Source organism: Myiozetetes cayanensis, unplaced genomic scaffold (assembly GCF_022539395.1).
Source record: "Myiozetetes cayanensis isolate MyiCay16 unplaced genomic scaffold, myiCay2020 scf5-8, whole genome shotgun sequence".
Lineage (NCBI taxonomy): Eukaryota > Metazoa > Chordata > Aves > Passeriformes > Tyrannidae > Myiozetetes > Myiozetetes cayanensis.
Window position 1 is genome coordinate 100,628,028 of NW_026087742.1, and position 20,032 is coordinate 100,648,059.

At 39.9% G+C, this 20,032-nt stretch overlaps 1 protein-coding gene across 4 annotated transcripts in view; it reads left to right on the forward strand.

Annotated features, from left to right (window-relative positions):
* The window catches only part of REPS2 (RALBP1 associated Eps domain containing 2), a 95,474-nt gene that overhangs the window by 62,606 nt on the left and 12,836 nt on the right, over nucleotides 1–20,032 (forward strand). For all 4 annotated transcript variants that reach the window (XM_050333984.1, XM_050333986.1, XM_050333985.1 and 1 more), the window contains exon 14: nucleotides 10,310–10,374. In XM_050333984.1, the coding sequence (XP_050189941.1) occupies nucleotides 10,310–10,374 (65 nt within the window). The remainder of the gene's footprint in view (nucleotides 1–10,309; nucleotides 10,375–20,032) is intronic.

The window sequence follows — 20,032 nt, forward strand, 5'->3', positions numbered from 1 at the left end:
ATTAACATCTTGTTTTTGCAATGGAGCAGTTTGAAAGTCACTATAGCTTTTGAAGTAACATAACACTCTCAGGCACATGATGTGATTCTTGGGGTGTCCAGCGCAGGGCCAGGAGTTGGACTTTGGTGATCCATTTGTGTCCCTTCCAACTCAGGATATTTTATGAGTCTATATATGTCCAACATGATTAGAGTAGTTCTATTTTAGCACATTAGCTTTTGTCCTACTAGTTCTAGTCCACAAATAATTGTTATTTGGGAAGTTTAGTGGATAATCTGCTTCCAGACCTACAAAGGAGTGCTCAGTAGTATCGAGTTCTGTTTTCAGTTCCACACAGGTCATGTTGATCTATAGGTATCACTTCTTTAATTGTAAAACCATCTGTAGTTTGGAGCATTTGTTTTGTTTATTTCCTTTTTAAAACACAGAAAAAAGAGAAATATCTCTTCTTCAAGTAAATTTAGTCAAAGACTGTGGCAGATCCTTGTTGTGGGCAGGGGTTGGTTTTTTTTTCCAGTGGTTTTTTTGTTTTGGCGTTTTCTTTATTACTCATTTACTGCTGCTGTATCATGTTTGTCACCATCTTATTATGCCTCTCTCCTGGCAAGCATACACACAGAACATTTATTCATGATGGCTGGGATGTCCAGCAATGCATTAACCACAGAAACTGTGCTTTAAAATTGTAGAGTTGGGATGTAACTGGACTTGAAGGAGGCATCTTCATTCATACTTCCTAGCTGCAGTCCTCTGGGATGCTGTAACTAGTGTTACCTAGGAAAAACATAAAAAAGCAAGAGAACTTATTGAAAGGTCCCACTTTCTCAAATGTCCATAGCTGAATTTCTGTTAGGAGATGTTAAGAGACAGAAATCACTCTTTTTTTTTAAATTCATGTAGTCTATATGTTAGCATCTAAGCATCTGAAAAATATTCTGTACTGCTAGATTCTCCATGTTGAATGTGTAATCTCTGGCATTTGGGCTGTGTATGTATTAAGAAAATACTTGGCTAGAATGTATGCATTCCTTGAAGGACAACAGCAGGCTTTAAGTAGAAACAAAAATGTCAGTTTAAATGCATACTTGACCTGGTTTACATCTTCATTTCTTCTCTAGCCCACTCTCTAGTTATTTACAAGCCAAGAGCTTCCAGGGTAAGACCTGGGTATTGAGGGGTCCAAAACTGGGGCAGCTCAGAGCCTGGGAGTCCTGCAGCAGAGCCCCCAGCAGTAAGTTAGAGCCTGTTCTTGGGGTAACTCTGGGGCTGGAGCAAGTCTCAGCTTAAGTATTAAAACCCAAAAACGCATCCATTGTCTTCTGGTGGTGGTTCTCAGTTACGTTTTCTGCCCATGACAGCTACTTAAAGAATTTACTTCTGGGCCATTAATAGGCAGTGACAGCAGTCTGAGTTCTTGTTAGATTCATACAGATACCTCTGAAGCACATTTTATTTCCATTTAGTTCCATTTCTGAATCACATAGACACCTTTAATTAACAGTTCTGTTGAACAAAGGATACTTCTTGGGAAAAGAGAATTTTCTTTGATGAAACAACAGAATTGTCATGAACTATATAGTTTTGTGTTGTTCTGGAAGCAGGTTGAGTATTGCTGTGTAATTCAACAAAACAACCTTATAACTATTTACAATGAATTTTTGACTGAAAGTTTTCAGCACTCATTTGCTTTTGAAACTCACCTCCTGCTGTGGCTGTCCCTGCAGTGAAGAACGTGTGGAATGCAGGCATCGTTTTTTGTGTCTGCTTGTAAGGAAACACTCATTGTAACCTGTATTTGCTCCTTCTGGGATGCTGGTTTCAGCCAGCAGTGTGGGGCTAATTTTGGGGGCTTTTTCTGCCTTGTAAAATATGAGGTGTTAAGGTCCACACTTGGTCAGGGGAATCACAGCAAGCATTTTGCTGGAAGTGCAGTGTGTTCTGTTACAGATGCTGTTTTCCTGATTACAGACAGATCTGTAACCTCTACCTAGCATTGCTGCACTAGTGATGGCTGCCAAACAAGAAAACATCCCTTTTGCTCTAAACATAGTGTTCACAGTAGAGGAACAAAGGAAGAGATTTATTGGTGGGCATCAACATTCCCATAAGTGATATAAATGTGTCTGCACATCACTTCTGTACTGCTTCTTATGCATGTTTCTCATGCAGTTTAAAGTGGTAGTTTTATTGTTAAGACTCAGTCAGTACAATCTTCTTTCTGCACCCTTTCATTTTCATTAGTGCTAGGGGAAAACTGTATTCAACATCATATTTTATCCTCTTTTTCATACCTTTGAAGAAGACTTCATTACTTTCTTTACTCCATCAAACTCTGATTATTTCATTCAATTAGAACATCCTTTCCTTGAGCATAAAGACTTGGTGGGTTTTGTTTGCCAAATGTGGAGATTTGTGAATAGTTAGACGTATGTCAAGATGTTTTTCCATATTTGCCTAACTACAGTCAAGTTCTTTGTATTTCTGAGTGGTTTAAATCTACGTGTCAAATAAAACCATTCTGTAATTCTGTAGGAAACAGGATTTTGAGAATTAAAATGATGGTTGCTCTGATTTCATATGTTTTGATACAAACAAGCCCAAATAGTTACCATAATACAGTTTTCCCAGTTGTTTTCAGCAATATCTCTTCAGCTAGATTGTCTTTTTAGTGTGGTGAGCCAAATGCAGGTGACTTTCCCTTTTGTGTATGTGGAACTGGTACCAAAAAACCTGTGAAATTTAAGCAAGGTGAGCATGATTACTGTATTATCTTCTGTATTCTTTTATGTGTAGTTATATTTGCTAGGAAATGTCTGTGTTCATTGAGGTTAGCTGTCTTCAAGACAGTTACTAAAGATAAGCTTTTAAGAAGTGATGCAGGCAGTTGTGTTTTTGTGTTACCATAAATACAGATTTCTTAACTAAAATTTTTTTTGAAAGCCAAAGTGACATGGGGCAACTTAAAATAGTAATGTTCTTTTTTTAAGGCTGAATTTATATCACAGTGAATTAAATTAAGTAATGAATTTTCAGGACTTCTTTCATTGCTTTTGTATTAGTCTTGGTTTATTAAAATCCACCTCCTTTCTTGGGTTTTGCTCATGCTGTAGTACTGTGCTGTCTTGTGTGTTACTGTGTTGAGTTTATTAATCAGACCATTAAACGTTAAATTAGGAAGATGACAATTCTGAAGGACCTTTGTTTTAGAATAATAACAAATACCATCAGCAAAGCATGGCACTTCATGGATATTGTTTGCATAGTGTACAAGAGCTGTGATGTTGCAAGCTTCGTCAGGAGTGGAGTGAAGTTAGTGACTTTGATTGTAAAGTTTGTATAAAACACAGAACACAAAATTGGGCTGGTTATCATGTTTTTTTCTGGCTGTGAAATGCTTTTTTAAAATAATTGCTGCAAAAATATTTTTTGAATTGGAGAATAGATTTTTTTTTTTTCTTTTGGGACACAGTTCCTGATCTGTTACTGGAGCTGCTGTTTTCTTCTGATCCTATTCCCCTTCTGAATATCCCTGAACTGAGCTTATTCTGAATAACTATTAATGTCCTCTTTCTGATTTGGATGGAAGAGTTTTATGCCTCTCAGTCTTTCACAAGTTTTTATGAAGGATTTATGTGTTTACAACTATGTAACTTATTTCTTTGCCCAACTGGATAAGGACATAATTAAGGTTGAATAAGATGGAGAAAACAGTGACAACATAAATGGATGAATGGTTCTTACATGATAGGAATTTGATGGAGTAACTTATTTTGCGGTTTTAGATTTTTAAGTTTTTATGTCTGTTTGTAAGAGGTGAGTCCAGAGAGTACTTTACTGAAGTAAATCATACCAGCCTTTCAAGTGTAGCTGTTCCTTTGCAATTTGTGTAAATAAATTGAACTTTTTAAAAATTATTTTCCCATTTATCTAATCTTAACTCTTTCAGGGACTGAGGAATGATTTGCAGTCTGTTTTCATTCTGTTGCAGGTTGTTAAAAATTAAATTTTAATCAAAAAACTCTTCTACAGAAAATTGTAAAGGTTGAAGTGTTCTTGACTGACCCTACCAGACCTTTTTCTTGATCCCATGTGGGTTACTCTGTTCCATGAAAAAGACATTGGTCCATTGTAGAACAGCTTTATAGGTTAAGCAAGAGAGGATCTGCTGTTTCTCACATGGAACAGTGGTCAAGCTGCCTCCCTTGTGGGGAAGACCCTGGAGATGCAGATGTCCCCAAAAAGTGTATATGCCACATGTGGGACCAGAGGGGTGATGGCTGGTAGCCTGCTGCTCTTCCTGGCTCCCACGTGCTTTACCGACTGTATCCGTGTTGGAAATGGCCACAGGCAGTAAGTGCTGGAGCCTCCAGCATTTACTGTGCCGATCTCCAGAGGTGAGAAGCTCTGGCAACAGAGATCTGTGGGAGGTAGGTGGAGGGACTGTGCCTCCCTGTGGGTGGAGAATGAAGCTAAATGCGAAGTGAGACAGGACAAAGTCTTGAGTAGTTTTGTTTTGGGGGGAAGGGAGAAACAGTCCCCAAATAGAAACATGTAGGAAAGGAAAGGGTAAACAGTAACTAGAAAATTAAATGGTTTAGAGAATAAAGAACAGGAAGAAAAAAATACAGATGTTGTGGACTGACATATGGTGCAACACAGAAAATAGATGTTTAAAAAAAAATTCTCTTTTATAGATTTTACTTAAAACGTGCTGAAATTCATAGGGCATTAAAAACAGGCATGATAAAAAACACCTCTAATAATGTTTTGCTTGTTTGATTTGTAAGTGATACACCGAATATGTTAGCACACTAGTGTCCTATATGATCACACTTGTGAGTTCATAGTGCAGAAGCATTAATTACTTAAGGTCTGGCTATATCTCTTCCTAATTACTTGGAAAATACATGGATAATTTTCCATGCAGTTGAGGTACAAATGATGTTCTGTATGATTAGCAGGTGAAACAGACCTGTAGCAAGAGTGTGTTGGTGACATGAGGTATGTGTATCACTTGCTGTGACAAATGAAGCTTTGCCTGCTGAGCAGGTTCCCAAAACTTACTGTGAGAAGAGGGGTTATTCTGCCACAGGCAGTGCTTCCTACAGCATTTCTACAAACCTGGTAACAAAATTAATGTCAAGAGCCTAAAATATCTTTTTTGCATTGCTATTACCTTCTGAGGAGACATTAGTAAGAATTATTGAAACAGATCCCTGGATCAGTAGGTATTTTGCAACTATATTACTAGAAACCTTCATTAGATTTATACTCCTGGCTACAGCTTTACAGTTTGGTGGGGGTTTTTTTGTAGATGCAGTTTTGAGAATTAATAAATCCGATCTCTTAAGAAACAGTTATTTCACAATCACTTTAATAATGCTGTTGTTAGAATGTAAATAAATGAAGTGTGAAGAATCGTATCAGTGTTACGGGATAATCAAGTACCAGTTTCAGGGAACAAGAATGGAAGTTTTGTAAGAACGAGGTAAACAGAAACCAGCTTAGACAGAGAACTTTCTGTGGTGTGCCTTTGGCAACAGAAGCAGGAAAAGTACCTCAGAAAGCTCTGCGAAATACTGTCAGAGCAGAAGGGTGAAAATGCTGGCTTCCCTGAGGAACCAAAGCCTTAGGTAATTGGGGGGAACTAAAGAATAATTCATTCTGTTAGCTCATCTTTTTTGAACTGATTTCAGTGTTGCAGACTCTTTCCTCCCTGATAAAATGAATTGGTTGGTCTTTTGTTAAACCTGATCTAGAAGTTCAGGACTCTTAGGCAGCAGAAACTGATGTAAGTCTGCCATGCAATCAGTCTCTCCCTTGATCCAACAGTGCTGTAGCATCCACTTGGAAAATACCAAATACATCAGCCAGACTCTACTGAGGGACTCTATCAGAGTTTTTCCCAGTTTGAAGTCCCTGGATGGTCCCCGTGCAATTGCAGTTGATGGTGGAGAAGCACAACAGAGGCAAGAACTGGGATTTATGCCATCTGGATCCAGGTCAGCCTGGATTTAAGCTGGGTTTGGTTAAGCCTGCATCCTTTGTGTGAGCTGAGAAATGCAGACCAACATAAGAGAAGCAGCCAAACTCTGGGTGCCCTTTTCATTGTGGGTTGAAGGGTGTATAGGCTTTTGACCTGAGATGGGGTCAGCCTCTTCTGATAGGCAGTATGTAGTTTTACTTCGGCTAGCAAGGGACAAAGTGGCCCTTGACTCAGGAAAACCACCCTTCTTTCAGGACACTGCTTATATATGTATTCAGTTCAGATGGGAAGGAGGGAGTACATTTTTTCCACTCAACTTGTCTGATACCCAGTGTATGGTGATAGACATCAAAACCAAGGTGTCAGCCACATGTAAAGCATGAATATTAAATAAACACCTGTCATGGAAATGTTTCAGAAAGTGTTGTTGTATATGCTGCTGTTCCAGTATTAACTAATTTAAAAGAAATAACAGACATCCAGAAGCTCAGTTTATTATGGCAGTTTTCTTCAATATTGAAAAGCAAGAGGACAAGTGACTGTTATTGAGTGAGAGAAGTACAGTACCTTGCTCTTAGGTTGCTCTAAGGGATCCTATGGGCCCAGATTTCTTCCATCCTAGTTTTGGCATCCTCCACTGCTGCTGTGCCTGGTGAGCTAAAGACCTACTTCCCATAGGTTTGACTGGGCTGTCATAACTTACGTTTTTCCTTTGTCTCCTCTTCCTAGATCAAGTAAGTCAAGTAAAGGAGCTATTTGAGTGGTTACTATGATGGATATTTTTCACTACCACAAGTAATGAAAGTGCTGAGGGTTTGTGTTGTCTGCTAGGGAGGCTGGAGGAAGAGCAGCAGTGTGGCCAGATAAGATGGCACGACCAGTTCTCACAGTCTACAATTACAGCCCGGTGTTTGTTTTAAAATAATAATCTTGCTTCAGATTGGAAAACCTTTTTTTTTAATCTAATGTGGTGTCATTTTAGTACTATCAAATCTTTGTGATTGCCAAAATAGGGCAGAAAAATGGTCCTGGGAGGTTTCCATGCAGATAATCTGTCTTAAAGTATAAACATGCTAAGTAAAAAGCCATGATTTTTGAACTGAAAGCCTTATTTCTATCTTTGTGTGAGTAACTAGTGCATGAAAATGCTGTCACTTACAGGAAGATGTATGATATGGATACTTAAATCTGTTTTACTGGTACCTGTGTGGGCTTTCCACACTGCTGTCTGTGGGATTTGTTTTACATGATGGGGCTTTGAGCAACCTGGTCTTGGGGAAGATGTACCCGCATGTGACAGGGGGGTTGGATCAGGAGGGTCCTTTCAAGCCCAACTGTTCTATGGTTCTGTAGCTCAGCCTGGTTTGAATGTCACCAAGCTGCTCAGTAACAAGAGGACCTGTGCGAGGCCCATCCAGCTCCCTCAACTTTTGCACAGGGTATGAAGACTTTTTCTCAAAGATCGGGGCAAGCAGCTTATCCAAGCTCTGAGGCATGCACCTGGAAGTGTGACATTTGTCTGTTTGCTGCTCGGTCCCAGGCTACTTGCTTTTATTTTGGAAATAGACCTTTCCCTGTGTTTATGTTTGCTTTGAGAGCTAACTGGTGATGCCATCTCTGACAGCGAGAGCTGATCTGTGCAGAGCGCTCTCCCAGGAAGGAAGGTGTCATGGAATAGCCTAATAATAAAACTATTCACCTGCCAGTACACATGAAAACCTATGAGTATCTGTTAAGACTGTCCTCTTTTAGAGTAATGACACTAGAGAAGGCTGAAGCATGGGATTTTTGTAGTAAGTTGTTATGAGTCCTCAGAAGTCAACTAACTTTCACTAGTAATTGTGCTCACATAGGCATGATTTCCTTCTAACAACAGGCCAAAGATCTTCTGCAACAGCAGGAATTCTATTAATATTTCATGAGTAGCTTAAGTTAGAATTTGCAGGATTAAAAAGAGGAAACTGGGTCAAATGCACGTGGTGCAAGCATCTCAGTTCTTTAATGCTAGATTCATATGTGTTGTATTTGAAAGCTGAAGAAGCAGGGTTTTTTGTGGTGGTTTTTGTTGGTGTGATGTGTTTTCTTCATTTGACTATTTTATGGAAAAAATATTTTTCCCTTTGGAATTTTGTGGGCCAAATCCCAGGAGACTCATGGAGTTTCACAGTGTGTCCAGCCACTTCAGGAATTGCTTTTCCAACAAGCCCAGAACATTTCTGCACAAAGACTGCATGGGTGCTTTCCAAGGTATATTACTGGGTTTGAAGAATCAGAGTGAGGATGGCAACTGCTGTATCCTCACAGCTGAAGTTTAAGCGAGTTCTCAGTGCCTGCAGCTCTTGCAGTAGAGCTTTTGAGGTCCTGCTGGAGCATAAACCAGCAAAGATGAAAACAATGGGCCCTGGAGGGGGCTTGGAAGAGCTGAGGGGACCTCTGGGGCCAGTACCAGCCCACAGCACCACAGACCCCAGCCCCACATGCCCCTTCCCAGGGACCCCTGTGCTCATGGTGACAAGGCACTCCATAATCAGGGCTGCCATGGGCTTGTTAAGAAGTATGTGTAATTCATACTCCCCAAAATGTTAGAGCCATTCTGAGAGCAGATATAATTCCCTGAGGTGCACACAGGGCTTTTCATGGAGCACCACAGCACAGCTTCTGCAAAGTTTCCTGAAGCTGAACATACCACACTGAGCATATGTGCTATTCCACTGTAACAGCATGCAGCTGATGGACATACAGAGCCACTGCCAGCACTCAGATAAATGAAGTAATAACCTGAAGTTCAGACTAAAGGAAAGGAAGGTTTCTTAGTCCACTGTTCTTTTCTAAAGATTGGTTGCACAGGATAGATGGAGAATGTAGTGAGGACATCATGCTGTTGTTGCAGTGGTCTTACAAACTGAACTAATGAAATGCAAGAGAAACCATCCTAATGACCATGTTTTTTCAAATCTCTCTGACACCTGTAGGTGTGTTAGTGGCTCCCTTGCTTAGCTTCAGTTCTGTTTTAGTTCTAACTCTCTTTGGCATTGTGTGCAGCAATACTAGGCTTCATTTTGATTCAAGTGATGATGATACAGAAGATGGAAAAATAACCAATGTATTACAAGCCTCTTTGGAGCTTATATAGTCAATATGACTGTTCTCAGTGTTTTCACACACGCATTTTTATTGTCATATCACAATTATCCTTAATGGTTGATATCTTTTTTCTTCATATTTTCAACCACTCAGGCTTTGGTGTAAAAACTACATGAATGGCCAAGCTATAACAAGGCTCTTAATGGTCTTTGTGGCTTTTTAAAATATGTGTGGAAATAAAAAGTGTATTAATGTAATTGTTTGCTCAGCATTGTTGTGGTAAAAGGCATTTCTAAGTTTATTATTGTTGGGGTTTTTGGTGTTTTTTTTTTTCTTACACAAAAATACACTGGTGCAAGGTGGACTGTCTGGTATCTTTGTTAGTGCAAGTGCTGAGCACTCAGTGCAACAGGAGCTTGGCGAGGGTAACCCATCTAAGGAGTCTCACTGGTCCTGGTTGGTGTCTCTGTGCTAGTCTAGTCTTCCTCTCTGCAGCTGCCTTTGGAAGCCATCATCTGTCCTGTAGTTTGTCCCATGAAGGGTTTTAGGTATTTTAAGCAAACTAAGAAATACAGTGGTTGAACCTACATGATTATTACCCTCCTCCCTTTGTGCTGGCTCAAATTCAGTGCTGACATTGCATTGTGTTAAAGGACCTGAACTAACTACTAGGATTTGTTTTCCTCCTCCCTCAGAAATATCGTCAGTGAATAGTAACATGCAAATACAAAACATAAAGCCAAAGAAATGGATTTCTTTCTGGTTCCTTTAGGTTTTGTCCTGTTAATTCCATGGCAGATGTTTGCTTTCTAAGGCTGTGTCTACACTGGATGCTAAAATATCGCTTTTAAGAAGGGCAGTATTATTAATGACAAAGAGCAAAGTCCTGAGGACAAGTGGGCCCTGTTTCTGGGTTTCTTTAACTGGAATTGGATTGCTTTAGCTACAGCTTTTATGACTGTCTGGCTTCTATCTCAGCTTTTTATCATAACATTGGGGGTTTTACAGAAATTAAATCACTACTCATTCACTACTCATGAAGTTATTTCAAACAAGGTTTTGCTCAGTAAAGATCAAGTTTGGTTTCTGTTATTAAATGTTGAATACTGCCCCTTCAGTAGGAGGAATTTCAACTTCTAATGGAAATTAATTCTGGTTTTATTTGGAATGGAATTATTGTAGTTTTGGTTGGTTGCGGAGTTCTTTATCATATTGTCTTGTTCTTTTCCCACTGTTCAGCTGTGAGGTCCGGCTGGCTGCCCCCACCACCACCTGCACTGCCCCCTCGACCTTCTGTATCTCAGGTATGGACAAAGCTTTAGCCCTTTGCTCTGTATTATTTGCTTATTTATGTTGCCATTGCAGTGATTAACACTAATTGGCTTGGACACAGCAGTTGTCCTTGCTTCCAAGTTCATGCAAAACTTCAGTTTGCTCTGTGGTTCCATGTCCTCCTCCACTGGTCTGTGTACTTGATATGTTGCAGCATCAAATTACAGACTAATTAAATCTCCTTGTAGTGGAGCTGACATGCACCTACTAGACCTAACTGTAAATTAAAGGCTAGCAAGGCTAGTCTACTAAAAAGTTTCATTTGTGAAGGCATGGGTTTGATATGTGTTATTTGCTTCTCAAGCTTCAAATGCTCAGAGGATATCTGCTAAGGGAACCATGGCACGTTAAGAGTATATTTCAGCCATAGGTTAAAAAAAAATAATGCTAAAAGGAAACAAATGTAATGTCACTGAAGTTTCAAAACATTAGTGATTTGCTTTTATGGCAAGTTTTTGGGTTTTGGTTTTTTAGAGCACTACCCAACCACAGCACAACACACATTGACAAAATCATGCATGTCTGCATCTAGATACTTCATGTTTTAGGAAATGATGGAGGATCAGCATCTTGTTCTTTTTATATTGTTGACTGTGTTAAGTCTTAGGCAGCAGTATGCTTCATATATTAGTCCTTTAGGTGAAGTGTATAATAGACAACAAATCCACAAGGGAGTTGACAGCCCATTACGTATAAAAAACTGGTGAGACACCTTCCTTGGGCCAGAAATGGTCATCACTTGAGTTTTGGATCTACTCTTAAGAGTGTATGTTGAGCACCTCCTACTGCACAGCGCTTGTGATAGAAATAATTAAAAACTTGTTGCCACCCCTAGCTCCACCAGCAGCTTGTTTCTCTCTTCCTCTCCCCAGCCCTTCTTAACACCCTAGTGCAGTTACTTTCTGCCTCAAGGACTGTGGAGCATCCTGGTTGAGCTTGCATGCTTTCTCCCCATCTCCTGCTTTGTCTAGCACATCCTGGAGAGCAGTGTTTCCCTCTGGCTTCCCCTGATCTAGGCAGAACAGCTCCCTGCCTCCCAGTTGTACGCTTGCAGCAGCTGCTGCTGGAACCCAGTCTCCTACCACTGCTCCAGCTTCCCACAACAGTGGCTCTGTGCAGTGCAGGCCCTCCTACTATCATTGGGAAATGCAATAAATAACAACAAATCCTGCTCTTAGACAAAAAAACATTGGTTTCAAGTAAGGTTCTGTTAATTGTTCATTTTCTTGTCCTGTGATCGGTTTGTGTTTCCTTAGTGGGAGAGTGAGAACTTAATTTATTTATGCATGTCCAGCGTCTTCCTTAGGAAAAACTGCTCATCCTGCACTGGGCCTTGCAGAGTGTAGGACCTTTCTAAAATAGTAAACATAAGAAGATCCTCCTGTGAAATTCTTGATCCAGTCCCCTCCAATACAAAATTCTGATTTCTCAAAGGGAAAAAAAAGAGTTGCTTCTGTGTCTGCTCAGTAATGAATATGCAACTGATGCTTTACTAACATGTGTCACTTATATTTACCTAATTTATTTCTGATTATATTTAAAAATATTAAATATCTCATCAAAATACTATTGTTTTGATGTCTGTCAAAAAGGTACATAAAACCAATTCTTGAAAATATAATAAACTTCACACTCATCACATTTTTTATTTTATCTCTAAATGTGCCTTTCTGTGATAGAGGTAACCGACAGTAGGAGACTATGCATGATGGGGGTCATAATTCAGCTGAGCTGACCCTTGCAAATAGCATGTAAGGAATAGTAAGCATATGGATTACATTAGTCCAGAGAGGCTGTTTGTTTAAAGAGCATGAAGATGTTGGAGGAAGGGATCTGCTTTCAAAGCTGAGACAGGATCAAAAACTGAAGAAAAGCCATGATGCTGAAATTGCACATTCAGCTTTTTCTTGTTTCAAGATTTACCAAATTCTTCTTAAATTTCTGCTTTAACTTATTTTTCAACAATGCTATTGAAAATCCTTTTTTATTATCATAACATTTTGGTATATGCCTGCAGTTAAGCACTGTGAATAACAAATATAGCTTGGAAATGAAGCGAACCCTGCATATTTCAGGTGACCATGCACCTTATAAGTATGCTTGTGGTGTGATTATTTTGGCTCAGCTTTGGAAATCAGTTGATGGAGGGGAAATAATTTCTTTCTGAGGGCTACAATTTTCTATGGATGGCTGAGAAGCCTGAACCAGCTGCCTCTTCAGAGTGAGAGTAAAGGGCTCGTGGGATGTAAAGACCAAAGCGCATGAAAGAGAGGTACCAAGGAGCAGGTGTTGCATTTCAGTGGAACAGAAGTCCTGCTTTGAGCTTAATCAATGGCAATATAGAAATGGCATCTTGACTTTGGTCCTATGCTGCTGGTTTTTTTAGTAGAATTTACTTCAGCCTTTAGGAAAACATTATTTTTCCTGTCAGAACCTCCAAGGTAATCAACCTTGGTGAGTTACTGAATCGCTGGTTGTTCAGAGCGTGCCAACATCTCTAGTCATATCACAAACTTATTAAATTACCTCCACATTCAACTCTGCTTCCATAGTGCAGTCAGCTGAATAATGAGGGAAAAGGATTGTATTTCTGGATGAGCCTAGCACAAGGTAATACTTAGAGCTAATGTTGCTGTGGTCTTGACTCCACAGCTCAGGGGATTCACAGGCTTACTGTGAGAGGCTCGAGTTGTGGGATGCTGTGAGGACTTGGCCAGTTTATGGGGAAATAGCAGCAGGGCTGCCTCTGCTCTGGGCAGCTGCTGCTACCAGCCCATGCTGTTCCACACCACAGGTGGGCAGACACCTTTAGAGGTGGTGGCTGCATCTATTTTTACTTCTACAACAGCTTTTAGAGTTGGTGGATTTAACTCTCTGTTTCTTTCTTCTTGATGGCCTCTAAAAGCCCATGGCAGCTCCTTCTCCTCGGAATGTTTCTCCATTGCCAAAGTCAGCATTTTACCAACTTTGTCTCAGTCTGTGAACTCTACTTAAGTTTTCCTCAGAGCTTTCACCGGATGTTCCTCTGATGCAGTGGTGCTTTTATCTGAGGTCCCTCTGGTGACTATAAATAAAGATGAACAGAAGGCAAGTTTAAATAATGTGGATACACCATTATCTCCAATTTATGATCTTTTGACCCATATTTCAACCCCTACCTCTCTGCACTACAAGCCATTTTGAATTGATGTTTCCAGTAAGACATTTTGAGTTATAGTATGAAGTGTTTTATTAGAATCATCAATTCATATTGCTTTCCAATTAAAAAAAGAAAGAAATTCAGATTTTACCTCATTTCTGTAAAGAGGGCTTGGAAAGATTATGTATAGAAACAGGCTTATACAAAGGCTAGGGTTGTTGGGTTTTTTTTGATAAGATGTTATTTTGAAGTGTTTTACTTTTGTGTATAAGCCTATGTGTATCTTCACTGGCACCCTCTTCATCCCTAGTAGCACTTGTCACATTTTAGCAAGTCTGAATTAGCTGTTTGGATTTAAAGATAATTTTATCTGTGTCAGTTTCTCATTTTCTTTGGACCATAAATATTTAATATGCTGCAAGCTATTGTAAAGACTTAGGACATGGGCAAGGCTTTACCTCTCTTCTAACTTCCCATGGCATGCTATAGTTATGGGTTTTCTGCCTTCTTTGTTTATTACATTTAATTTTGTTTTGGTTTTGTTTTTTTTAATTTTTAGGTATGTTTTTTGTGTCATCCTCATCATCATCCCCTTACTTCAAGTGATAGTGTAATAGAACAAATAACCTGTAGCTTGTTGAAATACCTACTGTAGTTTATTTCTGGGCTTGTAGAGAACAGAATTCAGTGGATTGAGTAAGTTTTCCTAATCCTTTGTTCCTAACTTGATAGTAAACTTAATTCATCGAGGGGGAATGGCATAAAGGTGGCCCCAAAACTTTTGTGGAGATCCAGGGCTGTACAAAGAAAATATGTGTAACTTGGAGGTGCAAGAATCATGGTAGGAAGGCAACAGCTATGTAACTGTTTTGCAGTGACTCATATTACAGATAGGAAATAATTTTGGGTGCTCATGAATGTTCCACTGAACCCAAATGTTTATGCTCATCTCGTATAAGCCCCTGTTGTTTTTTTTTTTTTTAATGGAAATAATACTTTATTACTGTTGGCTTTTAAACCTACAGAAGTCATTTACTACAGCTGCTTTCTGTGGGAGATTTAGTAACATATTTATTTTAATAGGAATTACAGATGAACACTGTAGAACAAATATAACTTTAGGATTTTATCCAACAACAGCTAACTGTCTGCAGTGATGGCCAATTAGATCAACATTCCTTTATTTAAATTACCCTATTTCAATACCTTCCTGTCCAGTAATGAAGGCATATCTTCAATCCTGTCTGTGCTTTATAAGGGGATTTGAAAACAGTGGGACTGGAAGAAAACTCTGTATATCTTGGCTGAAAAAATTGATGTTCCTAGTCTCTTTACCCAGAGTCAAAATTTTAAGCTTGTTGGTTTTGTAAATTCACACTGGTTTGTGCTGGACTTTTGTTTCTGGAGACCTTGGGATGTGTTTTTCCCACTGGTTCCATGCTGGCAGCTTTGGCAGGCACTGAAAATATATGGGTGAAGGAAAAGCATTCAAGTGAAGTGGAATAGGTAGGCAGCTGTTAACGTTATCAAATTGAAATATCCTGAGTACAGTGCAGCTCTGAAGATTGAAATCTCACTGTGTTATATGAGCTTAGAATTCAGCTGTCAGTTTAGTGGCCATCGTTACCATTAGATGTTATTGATTTGGTGAAATCATGGAAATGAAGAACTCTGAAGGATGATGGGTGGGTCACCCTGCCCAGTCACAAGCACCTGGTGGTGTTGGAAGCGAAGATATTATTCTTTTTAACATACTGTATGTTCTGTTCTCCAAATGTTACTTGATACTTCTTAATTCCTTGAAGCTTTTTGGCCATTCATCATCCCGAATTGCAAGTGAAAACTGGGACCCAGTTCAAGAAGTTGTCTCTACTAACATGCCTTCACGTTCTGCTGAATCCACGGAGAGCCACGAGTGTGGGTTATGCTCAGGCTGAGTTTGTAACCAGCATGCCTGTGCTGGTGTGTGGTGCTGAGGCCAAGAGGTGGGGCAGGACTCCTGTCTGTCCTGCTGAGACCTCTCAGCCTCCTGAGCAGGCTGGCCCTGTGCAGTCTCCGTGCTGGGAGGCAGTCCAGGCATCCCCCTCACTACCAGCATCTTTGGGTAAAGCAGAGATACGTGGAGGATGAGATACAGGTTTGCTTATCTCTGTTACAGAATTGTTTGGAGAAAATATTCAGCTCACTGAGGCATTCCTTTACTCTGTAAAATTATGTGAGGAATTTCAAGTGCTGGCTGGACACCTGGAGTTTTACAGGAAGGAACATTTTTGTTATATAAATAAAAATTACACACCCCCCCCCCAAAAAAAAAAAAGTAAGAGTTTTCTTTTGGCATTCTGCTATTTATATACCTGATGGTATTCTCCCAAACAACAGTTTTATGTTAAACCAAAGGATACTTGTTAGCTTGTATTTACAACCACTGTGCAAGAAGAGGGTGGGTTTTTTTATCATTTCCATGGGTTTGGCTGCAGAATAACATACATTGTGTAAGCAGTGCAGTAGGTACTGAAGAAGGCAGTAACAGTAATGAAACTGAAAGTGTTCCATAACATGAAAGATTTTGCCATCTGCCACTTTAATATAAGTGGATTATCTTCCTCTCATGAAAATTATATATTAAATCTAAGATGGCCAGACAAAATAAATTATGGTTTAAGAAGTGGTGGAAAAGTAGCACAGTTAAAATTGAATTTGAGGAGTAGTTGTTGGATGCTATAAAATCTTTTCTAAAGAGGTTTTTGGGAGAGTATCTTAATTAAAATATGTTGTAATAATTTTTTAACTTGGCTTCACATTTATCGTAGAAACAACAATAAAAAGAATCTAAGAACCCCGTGCCTGTATCTGTAGTGGAATTCACACAGCCCTTTCTAGCTTACGTTAATCTGGTTTTGTGGAAGTTGAAGCATTAAAACAGATTGTTAATGCTTCCATCTGGGTCCTATTCTTTTCTTCCGAATGAGCTGAACATTGCAGCAATTTGTTTGTATTTGCCGTCTTTCTCCTCAACCTTATCACCAGCCCTCAGATAGCTCAGGGAAAGAAAATGCTTATCAAAACTTCAGGGCTGCACAGTGCTGAGAAAGCAGGCAGCATGCTAAGACCCTGGCAGCTTGTTGCATTTGCATCCCTGTGGGTTTTCTCCTGTCTTACCATTTTCAGTTTTTGTAATAAGCAATAAAAAGAGTTGATGATTCAGTGTGGGATGCAGAAGACTCACAGAAACTAGAATCGAGATGTCTTGACTTCTCAGAAATTGGCTTTAAGCACAAAAATATGAATGTTTAGAAAGGAGCAAAATACCTATTAAGTGAACTTACGTAGAGATGATAGAAGATTGCAGTGGGCACATAGAGTGTTAAGGATATGTAGTATCCTACTTTTTTTATAGATAAGCTGTTCTCAATACTTTTTTTGCAAAGCTAAGCAGTGGCACTGTATGGGTAATGATTATAGGCTACTCCAGTGAATGCACAGAGATAATTTCATTTCTGTGAGTAATACCACTGACTACAATGGGACTATTTCCATATGTAAAGCTAAGCTGGAGCATGAGTGTGGGCAAAAGTGAATTGTGGGAAAGATTGAATATATACTTCACCTCTTGCAAAAAGCCTCTCAGGTAACAGAAATATGAAAGCTCTGTGTAGACCTTCTGTTCTGGAAGATCAGTTGTGGATTGTCTTGAAACGTGAGTGTGAAATCTACATACAATCCAGCATTGCAGAACAACGGAACTGGAAATGTAAGCAAAGGCCCAGTTGTTAAGATGCTGTGTTCTTTTGTAGTTACAATAATCTTTCATCTGAGGCTTTCGAAGTACTTAGTGTTCAAGTGAGTGTTACGTATTCTTTTAGAAAGGTGCTGTTAAGTATCGTCACATGGAGTATTGAGGAGATTATGAATGTCTGGTCAAGGCTCATGCCATGAAATAATGAGCATTTGCAATTCCTAATGCTCCCCTTAATGATGAGGAATTATCTGTCCTAATGATCAGTGTTGGCCGTAGGCCATAGATTGGGCTCTGGCTGTGGCCGTTGCACAGAAAATTTGTTGGCCAGTTTTACCCTTTGCCTGGAAGAATGGGAAGGGTATGGCTGTTCCCAGAAAATTCAGAACTGTGCTGAGAAAAAAGTAGATACTGCCTGTTTATAACACTCTGGTCTCTGCAAAGAGAATCTCTTCAGGAGATTTGGCATAGAGCACTGTTTTGTTCTTTTCTGTGGTCATTTTCTCTGCTTCCCAAAATCAAGATACTCTTAGGCGTGGTCTGCAGCCTCTGTTTGCACTGCTGGTAGTGCAGATGAGCAGGATATTCTTTGTTCATCTACTGTAACCCTGGGTGTGTTCTCAGCCGTACCAGCCAGCACAGCAGCACTCTCAGTGTTCATAGCTTATTCTGTTCTGTGGATGTGAGTGAGACACCTCCATTGAAGAACACTTCTCCACTACCATAACTGAAATTTCCTTTAAAAGACCATATTGGATAATCTTTCAGTTTTATGTACCAATGGTGAAGTATTTGAATATAATTGTGCCAAGTTTCCAGTATGTGGGAAAATTCTAAGACATTTCTGTGATGGAAGGAGTTAGTTTATGGCTGTGTTTCTGAATGAGAAATTAGTTGCCCAGAGACTATACTAAGCATGGTATGAAAATGATGAAGAACTGAAACCCACCTCAGCTGCTCCTGGTGGATCACCTTTTCCTTGTATTCCACTATAGGAGCTTGGACCAGAGTGCTGTTGAGCCAAGCTCACTCTGCCTGAAGGCTACTACTACTGGCTTTCACCCCACATCCAAATCTGTGAAGGGAAGGAAATCTGCAAGGAATCCCTCTGCCAAAAAAAAACCCAGGAGTTATTTTTCCTTTAAAATCTGTGTAGGGACAGTGTGGGGAGATATCAGCTTGCAGATGTATTTGTAAAGTTCTCAGAGAGGACTTTGTTGTGTTGCTGCATCAGCAAACGTTCTTTGCATTGATGCATGATACAGTTACCAAAAAATTTTTGCCTGAATTAAAAGATTTTTACCTGGGCTAAGTACTGTCTGTCCCTGAACAAAATCCCCCGCAGCAGCACACCGATCTTTTTTTACACTTGGGCTGTTGTGTCAGAGTCATTGCCCTAAGGAGTGGAGGTCTTTCTAGAGGAGAGCTTGTAACTCTGACAGCAGATAATTCATGTGTAGAGCTGGTTTCTGCGTGAGAGGGAAAGGTGACTTTGGGAAGGGCCAAGGCTCAGCACACGCAGTAGCAGCATGCCCGCGGGGCAGGCTCAGTCTGCAGGCTCCTAGTGATGCAGACGCCTTTTTTTTGGAAGTCTCCTCCGAGCAAAGCACTCAGAAATGGCCTGTGCCACATGCCACTAGGTGGCACTTTAGGGACATGGCAGTCGCTTGGTTTCGTTCATTATGCATGAGCTGCATCACCAGAACTAGTTGTCTTTTTTCAGGGTTTCCCTCCTTTTTTTTTTTTTTTTTTTTTTTCCAGATATTTCTTTATTTTTACCAGCCCTTGCTCCGTTGGCAGCTGAGCTTTGCAATTCTCACATCTTGGCAACAGGGAGAAGTGGCCAGCCCAGTGACCCAGCCTCAGGCAGCAGGTACAGCAGCCCTGCAGCACAGCTGCCACAGCCCATCACAGCCCTGAGCTCACAAAAAATGTGTCTTGCATCAGTAGGAACGGCAATATCAAACTGTTGGAAATTTTGGCACCATCCAATTTGTATTTGCTTTTAACAGGATGTGAAGGCTTTTGATGCAAGGTTTAATGTAGGCTCCAGCGAGTGTGTGTGCACCAGAAACTTCTTGCCTGACCAGGGTAGAGAGGGTTCTAGGACTTGCTGTCCAAGAGGGGTCATTAAGAGCTGTCTCTCATGTACCTTGTCACTGTTCTGGGCTGTGCAGCAAGGCTATACCATGAGGAATTAATAGTATGCATATTAAGTGGCTCTCTGAAGGGTTTGGTTTACTCTTGCTGTCCTTGAATGTATGACTCGCCCAAGTGATGTGGCCCAAATTTATGATAATGTGATGTGGTTCTGTTTACTATTTGACCTTTTCTATCCCCAGATCATTCATGAAAGCCCTGTGGACTTTCCCAGGCTACTGCTACCAGTGCTTAGAGCCTTCATTCCTTTCAAACACAGTGGTTGTAGAAATCAGGGACTTTATGGGCCACTCAGCTTTGCTGATAAAAAAATGCTCAATTGCATTCAGTGGCCATTTTTATAGACAGAAAAAAAGATAGCTTTTTTACCATTTCACTCTCATTGGACCAGAAATCTACAGTTAGAGAGGAAACTCTTCAATACATAAACAGCTTTTCAGAATTCAAATGTTATTAAAATTTTTAAAAATCAAGATACTATTATTCAGATACTGTAATGTTACAGTGTGACAGGTTTTTGGGTTTTTTAACCATCAAGTAATACTACAGATGTAGCACACTTTAAAGAGGGTGGGAGAGAAATCTTGTCAGTCAA